The sequence below is a fragment of the Salvelinus namaycush genome, unplaced genomic scaffold, assembly GCF_016432855.1.
Source record: "Salvelinus namaycush isolate Seneca unplaced genomic scaffold, SaNama_1.0 Scaffold498, whole genome shotgun sequence".
NCBI lineage: Eukaryota > Metazoa > Chordata > Actinopteri > Salmoniformes > Salmonidae > Salvelinus > Salvelinus namaycush.
The window spans coordinates 12,597-26,857 of NW_024061195.1; the positions used below are offsets into that span (position 1 = coordinate 12,597).

At 40.9% G+C, this 14,261-nt stretch overlaps 1 protein-coding gene across 1 annotated transcript; it reads right to left on the reverse strand.

The window, feature by feature from the left end:
* Positions 1-407: 407 nt before the first annotated feature.
* On the reverse strand, positions 408-13,679 carry LOC120041640 (the record flags this gene model as incomplete). The annotated part of the gene is made up of 9 exons (XM_038986506.1): positions 13,650-13,679; positions 13,028-13,259; positions 9,091-10,621; positions 8,609-8,893; positions 7,926-8,354; positions 4,206-4,634; positions 3,506-3,922; positions 1,047-1,472; positions 408-839 (listed from the first exon to the last, which is right to left on the reverse strand). Coding segments are annotated over exons 1-9 (4,211 nt in total), but the record flags the coding sequence as incomplete, so codon positions are not given.
* Between the last annotated feature and the right edge of the window lie 582 nt (positions 13,680-14,261).

Here is a 14,261-nt window from a genome sequence, read left to right on the forward strand (position 1 = left end):
TGTTGGTTATTACTGCATTGTCGGAACTAGAAGCACAAGCATTTCGCTACACTCGCATTAACATCTGCTAACCATGTGTATGTGACAAATAAAATTTGATTTGATTTGATATATGGTGTGTCTTATCTTTTCTCTCCACTGGCTATCTGGCTAACAGGCTACACTCTAGACAGTCTCTTCTGCTGATGTGTGTGTGTAGGGTAGTGGGTCTCTCTCTATCCTACTCTTTTCCTTTCTGCAGGGTTAATACCTGCCTGGCGCCCCAGCAAAATCTTTACCTTTACCCCTCTCTAACAATACCGCTACAAGATTTACCAACACTTGAAGTTTCATATGTCAAATGTTTCTACAAGATAATAACCACTAGCATCACATAATCACTTACCACCACACATGTTCAGACTCACCTCAGATGTGAGATGTAGGTCAGACACTGAAGGAAACTCCTCACTTCACTCTCTTCATCTGACCAGCCCTTCAGCTCTACTGGTTTCTTCTCTGGTTGGAGTTTCAGCACTTCTAGGAGGAGGGAGGCCTTTCTCTCTGAGAGGTCTATGGACCAGACTGCAGGAGCTGACTGGTAAACTGGCTGTAATGCTGGAAGGAAACTCCTGCCTGTTTGAGTCTCATAGTCCTTCACATGTGAGTACAGATCCAACAGGAAATGACTCTCTCTAAATGGATCATCACCATCATCATCATCATCATATATGTATCTGCACATGGAGGATAATGTCTTTAAGATATTCTCTCCTGTCTCTGTATCAAACTCAGCTGCAGCAACACTGAGTTTAGACAGAACTGGCCAGGCCTTCTCTTTATCATAATCAACAAACAACCTGAATGAGAAGACAGACAAACATTGTTAATACATGTTATCCTGGATTCTCTGGTCAAGTAATGCAGAGGAATCACCATCAGACACATAATAATGTTTACATGGCAGAATGGTAAAGAAGACTAATGGAGGGATATGGATGAACAGATGTTTTATAAACCAGATAAATAACTGGTACAACGTGACACATCTCTGAAAAAACACTCACCTCAGCTGTGAGATGTAGGACAGACACTGAAGGAAACTCCTCACTTCACTCTCTTCATCTGACCAGCCCCACAGCTCTACTGGTTTCTTCTCTGGTTGGAGTTTCAGCACTTCTAGGAGGAGGGAGGCCTTTCGCTCTGAGAGGTCTATGGACCAGACTGCAGGAGCTGACTGGTAAACTGTCTGTAATGCTGGAAGGACACTCCTGCCTGTTTGAGTCTCATAGTCCTTCACATATGAGTACAGATCCAGCAGGAAATCACTCTCAATAAATGGATCACCATCATCATCATCATCATATGTGTATCTGCACATGGAGGATAATGTCTTAAAGATATTCTCTCCTGTCTCTGTATCAAACTCAGCTGCAGCAACACTGAGTTTAGACAGAACAAGCCAGGTCTCTTTACCATAACAAACAAACAACCTGAAAGAGAAGGCAGACAACATTGTTAACCTGTTTTGGCTGCAGGGGCAGTATTGAGTAGCTCTGATAAAAGGTGCCCATTTCAAACGGCCTCGTACTCAATTCTTGCTCGTACAATATGCATATTATTATTACTATTGGATAGAAAACACTCTCTAGTTTCTAAAACCTGTTTGAATTATATCTGTGAGTAAAACAGAACTCATTTGGCACAAACTTCCTGACCAGGAAGTGGAAAGTCTGAAATCGAGGCTCTCTTCTAGGTCCTGCCTATAAATGGGCATGATACCTATTAGTATACATGCTAGTCATACACCTTCCCCTGGTTGTCAAGAGGCAGTGAGAGAAGAAATGGGGTGTTTATCTTGGTCTGAGATGGAATACGTCCTCTTGGAATGACGTGTCACCCATTTCCTGTTTTCAGGAAGGCGCGAGGAGGAACCTGGGATTGCCTTTTGAAAAGCTGTCGTTATAGGCGACTACTATCTCCGGCTTTGATTTTATTTGATACATGTGACAATATGATCGTAAAGTATGTTTTTTCAATATAGTTTTATTCGATTTTTGAAATTTATTCGGGACGTTAGGCGTGTTGCGTTATGTGCCTTTGTTCAGAAAGGAGAGCTTCGTGCCACTTGGCTAGTGCACTTGCTAATTCAAGAGTGAAAAGGACGTTCTAAATCCAAACAACGACTGTTCTGGACAAAGGACACCTTGTACAACATTCTGATGGAAGATTAGCAAAAGTAGGAAACATTTTATGATGTTATTTCATATATCTGTCGAACTGTGTACTATTAGTTTTGCGCCCAGGTTTTGGGCACTCGGTCGACATAACGTAAGCCTTATGTGGTAATGAAGTTATTTTTAGAATTCTAACACGGCGATTGCATTAAGAACTAGTGGATCTATCATTTCCTATACAACATGTATTTTTTAGTTATGTTTATGAATAGCTATTTGGTCAGAATATGTGTGTCAGAAAAAGTGTCAGAAAAAAATCCGGACGTTGTGGGAAAAAGTAGCTACATTAGCACAATGTATAACCACTGATTTCAGCTCTAAATATGCACATTTTCGAACAAAACATAAGTGTATGTATAACCTGATGTTATAGGACTGTCATCTGATGAAGAATATCAAGGTTAGTCAAAAATTATATATCTTTTACTGGTTTGTTACGATCGCTAACTTTTGCTACTGGGAAATGGCTTGTGTTTCTGGCTATTGTGGTAAGCTAATATAACGCTATATTGTGTTTTCGCTGTAAAACACTTAATAAATCGGAAATATTGGCTGGAATCACAAGATGCCTGTCTTTCATTTGCTGTACACTATGTATTTTTCAGAAATGTTTTATGATGAGTATTTAGGTATTTGGCGTTGGTGTCTGTAATTATTCTGTCTGCTTTCGGTGCAATTTCTCATTGTAGCTGCAATGTAAACTATGATTTATACCTGAAATATGCACATTTTTCGAACAAAACATAGATTTATTGAATAACATGTTATAAGACTGTCATCTGATGAAGTTGTTTGTTGGTTAGTTTGGTTGGTTCTTGGTTAGTTAGGTTGGCTTTGTGCATGCTACCTGTGCTGTGAAAAATGTCTGTCCTTTTTTGTATTTGGTGGTGAGCTAACATAAATATACGTGGTGTTTTCGCTGTAAAACATTTAAAAAATCAGACATGTTGGCTGGATTCACAAGATGTGTACCTTTCATATGCTGTATTGGACTTGTTAATGTGTGAAAGTTAAATATTTAAAAAATATATATTTTGAATTTCGCGCCCTGCACTTGAGCTGGCTGTTGTCATAAGTGTACCGACACCGGGCTGCAGCCATAAGAAGTTAATACATGTTATCCTGGATTCTCTGGTCAAGTAATGCAGAGGAATCACCATCAGACACATAATAATGTTTACATGGCAGAATGGTAAAAACATACTAATGGAGGGATATGGATAAACAGATGTTTTATAAACCAGATAAATAACTGGTACAACGTGACACATCTCTGAAAAAACACTCACCTCAGCTGTGAGATGTAGGACAGACACTGAAGGAAACTCCTCACTTCACTCTCTTCATCTGAACAGCCCTTCAGCTCTACTGGTTTCTTCTCTGGTTGGAGTTTCAGCACTTCTAGGAGGAGGGAGGCCTTTCTCTCTGAGAGGTCTATGGACCAGACTGCAGGAGCTGACTGGTAAACTGGCTGTAATGCTGGAAGGAAACTCCTGCCTGTTTGAGTCTCATAGTCCTTCACATGTGAGCACAGATCCAGCAGGAAATCACATTTCTGATTGTGATATACTTTAGACAGTGACAACACTTTCTCTACAGTTGTTTGTATGGTTCCTCTCTCATGGAGAGCTGCTTGAAGACACAGATTCAGTAGGAATGTCTTCTCTCTCTTTCTCCTCTCTATAATATCCTTCAGTGGAGGAAACCTGAACAAACAGTTTAAAACACAGATGATATACAGGTGAGTGATGAGGACTGATATGAGTAACAGGGTTGGGGAACTGAAAACTAATAGCACCATATGACTCCATCTTTTAAAACAATACAACTATCAATTTGAATTTTGTTCAATTTCAATTCCTATTGAATTAGAGTTTCTACAGCATCTCCATATGTGCATGTATTAAAAAGATAAAGACAGTGTAAAACATAAATACTATCTACACCAGTTCAATGACATGTGGACTCTTGTTGGATAAACTCACTCACCTCAGCTGTGAGATGTAGGGCAGACACTGAAGGAAACTCCTCACTTCACTCTCTTCATCTGACCAGCCCTTCAGCTCTACTGGTTTCTTCTCTGGTTGGAGTTTCAGCACTTCTAGGAGGAGGGAGGCCTTTCTCTCTGAGAGGTCTATGGACCAGACTGCAGGAGCTGACTGGTAAACTGGCTGTAATGCTGGAAGGACACTCCTGCCTGTTTGAGTCTCATAGTCCTTCACATGTGAGTACAGATCCAGCAGGAAATCACATTTCTGGTTGTGATATACTTTAGACAGTGACAACACTTTCTCTACAGTTGTTTGTATGGTTCCTCTTTCATGGAGAGCTGCTTGAAGACACAGATTCAGTAGTAATGTCTTCTCTCTCGTTCTCCTCTCTTCAGGGGATCTTCTCTGATCCTGTGGTGGAGTAAAACTGCAAGAACAGTTTAACAACGAATATATTAATATGTGAGATATGATATGTATTTCTGAAGGTCACATTATGGTGTGTAAAATACAATGACTATCTTTCTAAACTCATCATCCACTTCAATTGTTCCTTATAATCCTGACCACAAAGTAAGATTGCATCTTTTTAAACACTAAGTGTCTGTTTAGTATATTAATTTACTGCAGAAAGCTACAAACTTCCTCTCTACAGGGAAATACAGTGTCATGACGTTGGCCTGGGGGTAGGTTTATGACAGTCATAAATACCTCTTCCCCCCTTTACTCTCCCTACTCTACTGATGTGACGTTAGAAAACCCCTTTTGGTTAACATAGAGATTCTGGGAACATCAGAAGTTGGGGGGAAATTAACTATATTCTGGTAATCCGACCAAGTGAACATATGCGGTGATACTTAAGGTATATTATGTCAGTTCGGTTGTCATCTGGCACATTCTCATCAATGATAGAATGACAAACTCTACAGTGGAAAGTCTGCACATCAGAGGTATCGGATTCACATGGAATTGTTGTTTAATTCAAATGTTTGAATATTAAATTATTTGTGAAGAGATTAAATGTAATTTTAGCTTCCAAATGAGAGATTTGGGTTTTCATAAGTTTGGGCCTCTGCTCAACCAGTGGCCCGCCCCTGTGAAGAGACATGGGTTATAAACTTTTCAGACACACTCTCTCCCTCCACTATATAAGCCATTGACGAAAATGTAACCTTCTGTTCTGGGTACATTAGGATGACGGTCCGATGTCAGAATGTTTCAGGTAATAACTACAGAACGAAGCCAACATCAGCATGAGCTTTGGTTGCGAATGGTATGAACTTTGAACTCTTATTCACTACCGAAGTGATACGTCCTAGCCGTTGGGTTAGCAGCTGCATACATAAATTAGGATAGGACAGACAGAGTATCCCGTCTACCACACAACTATCCAATTGACCACCAGAGACATCATTCTTCAAAGGACAAAGGACCCGGTTGGGAAACACGGCCTTCCATCTAACACCAACCTACTGAAGCGCAGCTCAGAGTAAATATTTATTGCATTTTCCTTTTCCAAATGGGCGGTAATTTAGAATGCATAAGATATTGTATTTACGATAGCACAGCTTCGCCTCTGTTCCAGCTTCCCGCTCTTTCACTCAAACCCAGTCCTTTTTCTTTTGTGTAACAAGCTGTCATATCTGTTCCGCCCGCTAGGGACGTTTTCCTTTATGACGTAATTTGTAATCAAGGTATGATTCTTTCCGTGTATACAGTGGGGCAAAATAGTATTTATTCAGCCACCAATTGTGCAAGTTCTCCCACTTAGAAAGATGAGAGAGGCCTGTAATTTTCATCATAAGTACACTTCAACTATGACAGACAAAATTAGAAAAAAAATCCAGAAAATCACATTGTAGGATTTTTTATGAATTTATTTACATATTATGGTGGAAAATAAGTAATTGGTCAATAACAAAAGTTTATCTCAATACTTTGTTATATACCCTTTGTTGGCAATGACAGAGGTCAAACGTTTTATGTAAGTCTTCACAAGGTTTTCACACACTGTTGCTGGTATTTTGGCCCATTCCTCCATGCAGATCTCATCTAGAGCAGTGATGTTTTGGGGCTGTTGCTGGGCAACACGGACTTTCAACTCCAAAGATTTTCTATGGGGTTGAGATCTGGAGACTGGCTAGGCCACTCCAGGACCTTGAAATGCTTCTTACGGAGCCACTCCTTCGTTGCCCGGGCGGTTTGTTTGGGATCATTGTCATGCTGAAAGACCCAGCCACGTTTCATCTTCAATGCCCTTGCTGATGGAAGGAGGTTTTCACTCAAAATCTCACGATACATGGCCCCATTCATTCTTTCCTTTACACGGATCAGTCGTCCTGGTCCCTTTGCAGAAAAACAGCCCCAAATCATGATGTTTCCACCCCCATGCTTCACAGTAGGTATGGTGTTCTTTGGATGCAACTCAGCATTCTTTGTCCTCCAAACACGACGAGTTGAGTTTTTACCAAAAAGTTATATTTTGGTTTCATCTGACCATATGACATTCTCCCAATCTTCTTCTGGATCATCCAAATGCTCTCTAGCAAACTTCAGACGGGCCTGGACATGTACTGGCTTAAGCAGGGGGACACGTCTGGCACTGCAGGATTTGAGTCCCTGGCGGCGTAGTGTGTTACTGATGGTAGGCTTTGTTACTTTGGTCCCAGCTCTCTGCAGGTCATTCACTAGGTCCCCCCGTGTGGTTCTGGGATTTTGCTCACCGTTCTTGTGATCATTTTGACCCCACGGGGTGAGATCTTGCGTGGAGCCCCAGATCGACGGAGATTATCAGTGGTCTTGTATGTCTTCCATTTCTTAATAATTGCTCCCACAGTTGATTTCTTCAAACCAAGCTGCTTACCTATTGCAGATTCAGTCTTCCCAGCCTGGTGCAGGTCTAAAATTTTGTTTCTGGTGTCCTTTGACAGCTCTTTGGTCTTGGCCATAGTGGAGTTTGGAGTGTGGCTGTTTGAGGTTGTGGACAGGTGTCTTTTATACTGATAACAAGTTCAAACAGGTGCCATTAATACAGGTAACGAGTGGAGGCCAGAGGAGCCTCTTAAAGAAGAAGTTACAGGTCCGTGAGAGCCAGAAATCTTGCTTGTTTGTAGGTGACCAAATACTTATTTTCCACCATAATTTGCAAATAAATTCATTAAAAATCCTACAATGTGATTTTCTGGATTTTTTTTTCTCATTTTGTCTGTCATAGTTGAAGTGTACCTATGATGAAAATTACAGGCCTCTCTCATCTTTTTAAGTGGGAGAACTTGCACAATTCGTGGCTGACTAAATACTTTTTTGCCCCACTGTATGTAATTCTGTTGGATTAGTTAGGTATTTGGTAAATAAATAATTAAACCCAATTTTGTATTGCTGATTCAACTTGTTAGCCAGGGTTCGTGAAGATAACCAAGAATTTACAACTTTCAGATGAGACTGAAATAAGGTGACGATTAATATTGACTGCTATTGATGTAAAATATTACTCGGTCTTTAAGAGTTTATTCGGGAAGATAACAGCTCTATAAATATTCTTTCGTGGTGCCCCTCCTCTCTAGTTAATTACATTTACATGATTAGTTCAATCAGGTAATATTAATTACGAAGAAAGTATTTTATAGAATAGCATGTCATAACACTTAATCCGGCATAGCAAAGACACGACAACAGGGACAGACAACTACAATCTCTGAACTGTACTGATCCAACTCACCTCAGCTGTGAGATGTAGGGCAGACACTGAAGGAAACTCCTCACTTCACTCTCTTCATCTGACCAGCCCTTCAGCTCTACTGGTTTCTTCTCTGGTTGGAGTTTCAGCACTTCTAGGAGGAGGGAGGCCTTTCTCTCTGAGAGGTCTATGGACCAGACTGCAGGAGCTGGCTGGTAAAGCGGGTTCAATGATGGAAGGACACTCCTGGCTGTTTGATTCCTATTGTACTTCACATGAGAGTACAGATCCAGCAGGATGTCATATCTCTCAGTTTGATACACAGAGAACATTGACAGCAGTGTGTTCACAGTTCTCTGGACTGTATCTCTGTGATCTAGTGCTGCTTGTAGACACAAATCTAGTAGGACTGCTTTCTCTTCTGTCTCCAGTCTTTCAGGGGATCCTCTCTGATGCTGTAGAGGGGTAAACCTGTGACCCATAAAACAAAAGAATGTCTATGTTCAGATAGAAGCAGGGAGAATGTGACTGCTGCCTCTTTTACAGACTGAATACTGTTGTCATGTGTGTCCATCTTGTTGTGTTGCTGTAATGTCTTGTTTGTCCGTCTTAGCCTTTTGATAGGTTGTCATTGGAAATAAGAACAATACGTTCTCAATTGACTTAAATAAATTAATAGTCACAAAGACATTGAGTAAATATACATTGGCTGTGAAAACACTCACCTGAGCTTGTTGATATTTGTTAGACACTTTAAAATGGTTTTGCTGAGAGCTTCACTGAGAACAGTTCTCTGACCCCAGTGTAGACAGAGACGAACCCTCTCTAGACTCTGTTTCATCACTTCTTCTGCTCTCTCAAACACTCGTCTTTCACCCTGGACTGGAAGGTGCAACTCATTTCCACAGAGACCAAGTAAGCTGGTGAAGTCCATCTCTGCCTCACTTCTCAGCAAAGTTGTCCAGAGTTGACACAGCATTGAGGGGTCAGATGAATCACCAGAGGATGGTCTTTAAATAATAGATTATAAATAAGATTATACTAATTATTTAAAAGTAGCATGACACAGAAGTGTTTATAACTAAGCATCTGCAGGGAAGAGAATATAAGATATATTTTTTTAAAGATGGGTTGCTTCATCCCCATTTCTCTTTCTTTGGCTGATTAATTGGAAATAAACTGGTGAATTAGAGAACACAAATATTACCCAAGATGTCTGACGTTCTTCAGAGAGCCCAGTATCAGCCTTACTCCTTGGTCTGACACAGTGCAGCTGTCCAGGTCCAAGCCAACATTTCTCTCTGCAGACTGACTGGTCACGTAAGAGACTGCACAGCACTGGTGAGGATCAAGATGTTCTCCACTCAGGTCTAGATGATAGTCCAGTTTGTCCAGGAGAAGCTGACAGGCATCAGTAGACTGATATTCATACAAGCACTGACACAAAAACAGAAGATCTATCTCAAACTCAGGAGCACCACCTTCTGCATGATCTTGGTTTGTTTGAGATGGAAGAAATGTGTTCACCACTTCCTTGAAGAACCATTCTGACGTCTTCTTGATCTGTTGATCTGGAACTAGACCGTTTACCAATCTAATATTCCTCTCATTCAGAAGGCCACACAGGAAAGGAATCAAGTGTTTTGTGTGTTTCCATTCTTCAGTCTGGCACTTCTGTAGAACCTCTCTGATTTTGTCTGGATTCTGTAAGAGCCAAAGGGCACCAAAGAACTCCTGCATTGTGTAGTGGAGAAATGCTGAGTAGGTGTCTGACGCTGTGGGTGCAACCTTAACCATAAGTGCCCCCAAGAATGCAAAATGGACACTGCTTTCTTCACAACTCAGTGTTGTCAAGTTCATGTTTTTTTCATTTGTCGCATCAAAAGCAATTTCTGCCAAAGACAATATTTTCTCTTTGTTTTCTTTGAGACACTTGTTGGTATCCTTACATCGTTTGGCACTGTGTTTTTGGATGCAGTGACGGAGGATGTTGCTATACATTTCAGTTATAGTGCATGTCTGTTTAGGAGCCTCTGAGGTAGGGAAATAAATGCAGGCAACCACCATCAGTGCGTACATTGGGACATGGCACAGACTGAACAACTCTAGGTTGTTTAACACACTGCTCAAGGAGTCAGGCTCAGCACTCAGCATCTGTGTTAAGTAAGTCCTGATGGATTCATCACTGAACCCTTTGACCTCCACTCTGAACCAGTCTGTGGGCCAGTCTGTCAGGAAGTCTTCAGATTGATCTGGTCTGCATGTGGTCACAATCTTTGCATCAGGGAGGAGTTTCTCCACAAGGTTCTTTACTACCGATAGATAGGAGAGGTCTGTGATTCCATCAAATATGATGACAACGTTTTCAGAGTTCTTCTTAATATCCTGTAACACTTCTTCTTTGCTTCCTTTTGGCTCACTGTACATGTTAAAGAGAAGGTCCTCCAGGCTCATGGGTTTTCTGTGTGAAATGTCTCTCACGTCAAAATAAAACAGGTAATCTAGTTCTCTGTGATCTTTCTCTGCCCAGAGGTTCAACATTTGATGGGCGACTGTTGTTTTTCCAATTCCAGGTTTTCCAACCAGGAGGATTTTTTTCTCATGTGTTTTTAGCAGCTCAGCCGGGGATGTTTCCTGTTTGGCCATGGGGATGAAGCTCTTTAGCTTTTTAGGGCGAACTTTCTTGCATCTTTTATTCTTCATTTTAATTTTAGAGTCAGATGAATCCACATGTGTATCTAACACAAGAGGGGTGTAAGAGAAAGTCCCCTCATTTCTACATCTCTCTGGTGGGAGACCACAGCTTTGTTTCCATGCACCCGCTGTGATCCTCCGTGCTTCTGTAATCCTCCGTGCTTCACATTTCAGCTGTGTCTGATATCTGTGACAGGGTTTTGAACCTAAATAAGGGTATTAAGGGAAGAGAGAGTAAATGCACTGTGCCAACAAATCAAAGCCAATCTAAAGGACGAGAGAAAATCAGGATAGAAAGCTACAAGGATACACTGGTAGATCTTCATAGATTGAAGGTGATCTTTTGGGGATAAATGGTCATCAAAAACAAGAAGGACCGAGGGGCAGTAAAAACAAAGTTAAAATGCGTTTATTATGATGGGCATGTTCAATAGAACAATATCTATAAAGACTCTGACACGTTTCAGCATAGCCTTCATCAAGGAGGACAATAACACAATCTCTATTGAACATGCCATCATAATAAAGGTTTTTTACTTCATGAAATGGACATTGGTCGTCCTTGTTTTTGATGAACAATCTAAAAAGGTACATTAACCCCCTTCAATGTGCACTTAAAATAGCTTCCCCAGCAGCATGGAACCAAATGAATAGTGCCAAAAGTACAAACGATGTTCACTGAGTCGCACAGTAAGCTAAATTAACCAGACCTAAAATAATATTTGAAAGACAAATTTCAACATGTCTGCTATTTTCAGCCCAGCCAATTGTATACTACAGTTGAAGTCAGAAGTTTACATACACTTAGGTTGGAGTCATTAAAACTCGTTTTTCAACCACTCCACAGATTTCTTGTTAACAAACTATATTTTTGGCAAGTCGGTTAGGACATCTACATTGTGCATGATGCAAGTCATGTTTCCTAAAATTGTTTACAGACAGATTATTTCACTTATAATTAATTGTATCACAATTCCAGTGGGTCAGATGTTTACATACACTAAGTTGACTGTGCCTTTAATAAACAGCTTGGAAATTTTCAGAATATGATGACATGGCTTTAGAAGCTTCTGATAGGCTAATTGACATCATTTGAGTCAATTGGAGGTGTACCTGTGAATGTATTTCAAGGCCTACCTTCAAACTCATTGCTTGATATCATGGGAAAATCAAAATAAATCAGCCAAGACCTCAGAAAAGAAATTGTAGACCTCCACAAGTCTGCTTCATCCTTGGGAGCAATTTCCAAATGCCTGAAGGTACCACGTTCATCTGTACAAACAACATTACGCAAGTATAAACACCATGGGACCACGCAGCCGTCATATTGCTCAGGAAGGAGACGCATTCTGTCTCCTAGAGATTAACAAACTTTGTCGCGGAAAAGTGCAAATCAATCCCAGAACAACATCAAAGGACCTTGTGAAGATGCTGGAGGAAACAGGTACAAAAGTATCTATATCCACAGTAAAATGAGTCCTATATCGACGTAACCTGAAAGGCCGCTCAGCAAGGAAGAAGCCACTGCTCCAAAAACCGCCATAAAAAGCCAGACTACGGTTTGCAACTGCATATGGGGATAAAGATCAAACTTTTTGGAGAAATGTCCTCTGGTCTGATTAAACAAAAATAGAACTGTTTGACCATAATGACCATCGTTATGTTTGGAGGAAAAATAGGGAGGCTTGCAAGCCGAAGACACCATCCCAACCGTGAAGCACGGGGGTGGCAGCGTCATGTTATGGGGGTGCTTTGCTGCAGGAGGGACTGGTGCACATCACAAAATATATGGCTACCTGAGGAAGGACAATTATGTGGATATATTGAAGCAACATCTCAAGGCATCAGTCAGGAAGTTAAAGCTTGGTCGCAAAATGTCTTCCAAATTGACAATGACCCCAAGAATACTTCCAAAGTTGTGGTAATATGGCTTAAGGGCAACAAAGTCAAGGTATTGGAGTGGCCATCACAAAGCCCTGACCTCAATCCTATAGAACATTTGTGGGCAGAACTGAAAACCTCTGTGTGAGCAAGGAGGCCTATAAACCTGACTCAGTTACACCAGCTCTGTCAGGAGGAATGGGCCATAATTCATCCAACTTATTGTGGGAAGATTGTGGAAGGCTACCCGAAACGTTTGACCCAAGTTAAACAATTTAAAGGCAATGCTACCAAATACTAATTCAGTGTATGTAAACTTCTGACCCACTGGGAATGTGATGAAAGAAATAAAAGCTGAAATAAATCATTCTCTCTACTATTATTCTGACATTTCACATTCTTAAAATAAAGTGGTGATCCTAACTGACCTAAGACAGGGAATTTTTACTAGGATTAAATGTCAGGAATTGTGAAAAACTCAGTTTAAATGTATTTGGCTAAGGTGTAAGTAAACATCCGACTTCAACTGTATATAGTGTATACTAATAGGATACTATACAATCACTTACCAACAAGGTAGTCTGTCATCTCTGGGTCTTCCTCGAAGGGGAAGCAGCTGATCCATTGCTGTAAGTCAGCGTCGCCTAAGGTCCTCTTCCTTGTGATGTCGAGAATCATCAGTAACTCGTAGCATGCAGCCTCTCCTTTGGCTGAGACCCAGTCCAGTATTTTTCTGGTTTGGTCAAAACGGTCAACTTCAGCCTGAATTTTACTGACTTCCTCCTCGTGAAGAACCTTGCGCTGGAACAGGTTTTCCACAATGAGGGGCAGATTCTGGAGCCTTCCAACGAGACGTAACCTTCCATTTGTAATGTACTCTAAAGCAGATTGTCTTGTAGAAGCCATGTCTCAGGTTATTTCTGCAGCATCACTGGTATGTTTCAACAAGTAGGATCTCTGGAAGAAGACAGTACATAGTCAGTCAACAGTAGAACAGTCAAGTAATGATTAGGTTTATTTATTAAATGAAACGTTTTATCCCATGTAAATGAACATACACCAACTACATGTGACTGTATCTATGACAATGGAGTAAAACAAGAGTATATTTGGGGTTCTGATGGGGTCAGATCAAAGATGGATGACAGTTGAACTGATTCAATGGGCATAAGTTATCTGCACTATGGTTACCTGAACGTTGTTGGACATGATCTCTTCCATGCATATCAGTAACAGTACCTCTCCTTGAGTAGGATATTAAAATACTACTCATATCACACATATGATATACAGGGGGGAGAACAAGTATTTGAAACACTGACGATTTTGCAGGTTTTCCTACTTACAAAGCATGTAGAGGTCTGTACTTTTTATCATAGGTACTCTTCAACTGTGAGAGACGGAATCTAAAACAAAAATCCAGAAAATCACATTGTATGATTTTTAAGTAATTAATTAGCATTTTATTGCATGTGCTGTGCAGCCTTGATCTCCCTGGTGTGATGGCTTTCAGGTGACACACCACCCTCTCTAGAGTTGACTTGCAGCGCAGCCACCCATGGAACATCCTATTTTTTCTGCTTCCTCACTTGTCGTCTGAGGACTTCACACCTTTCCGGCCGCAGTTTGATACCGTGCTTCCTCATCCGGCTTCTTCTTCTCTGGTCTTCCACATCACTGAACGTCTTGGAATAACAGAGAACATCGTCCAGATATGCCCTCTAGAACTCCTTCCATACACCTCTGGAAAGCGGATGGGGCGTTGGTCAATCCAAATGGGATACGGATCCACTCATATAGCCC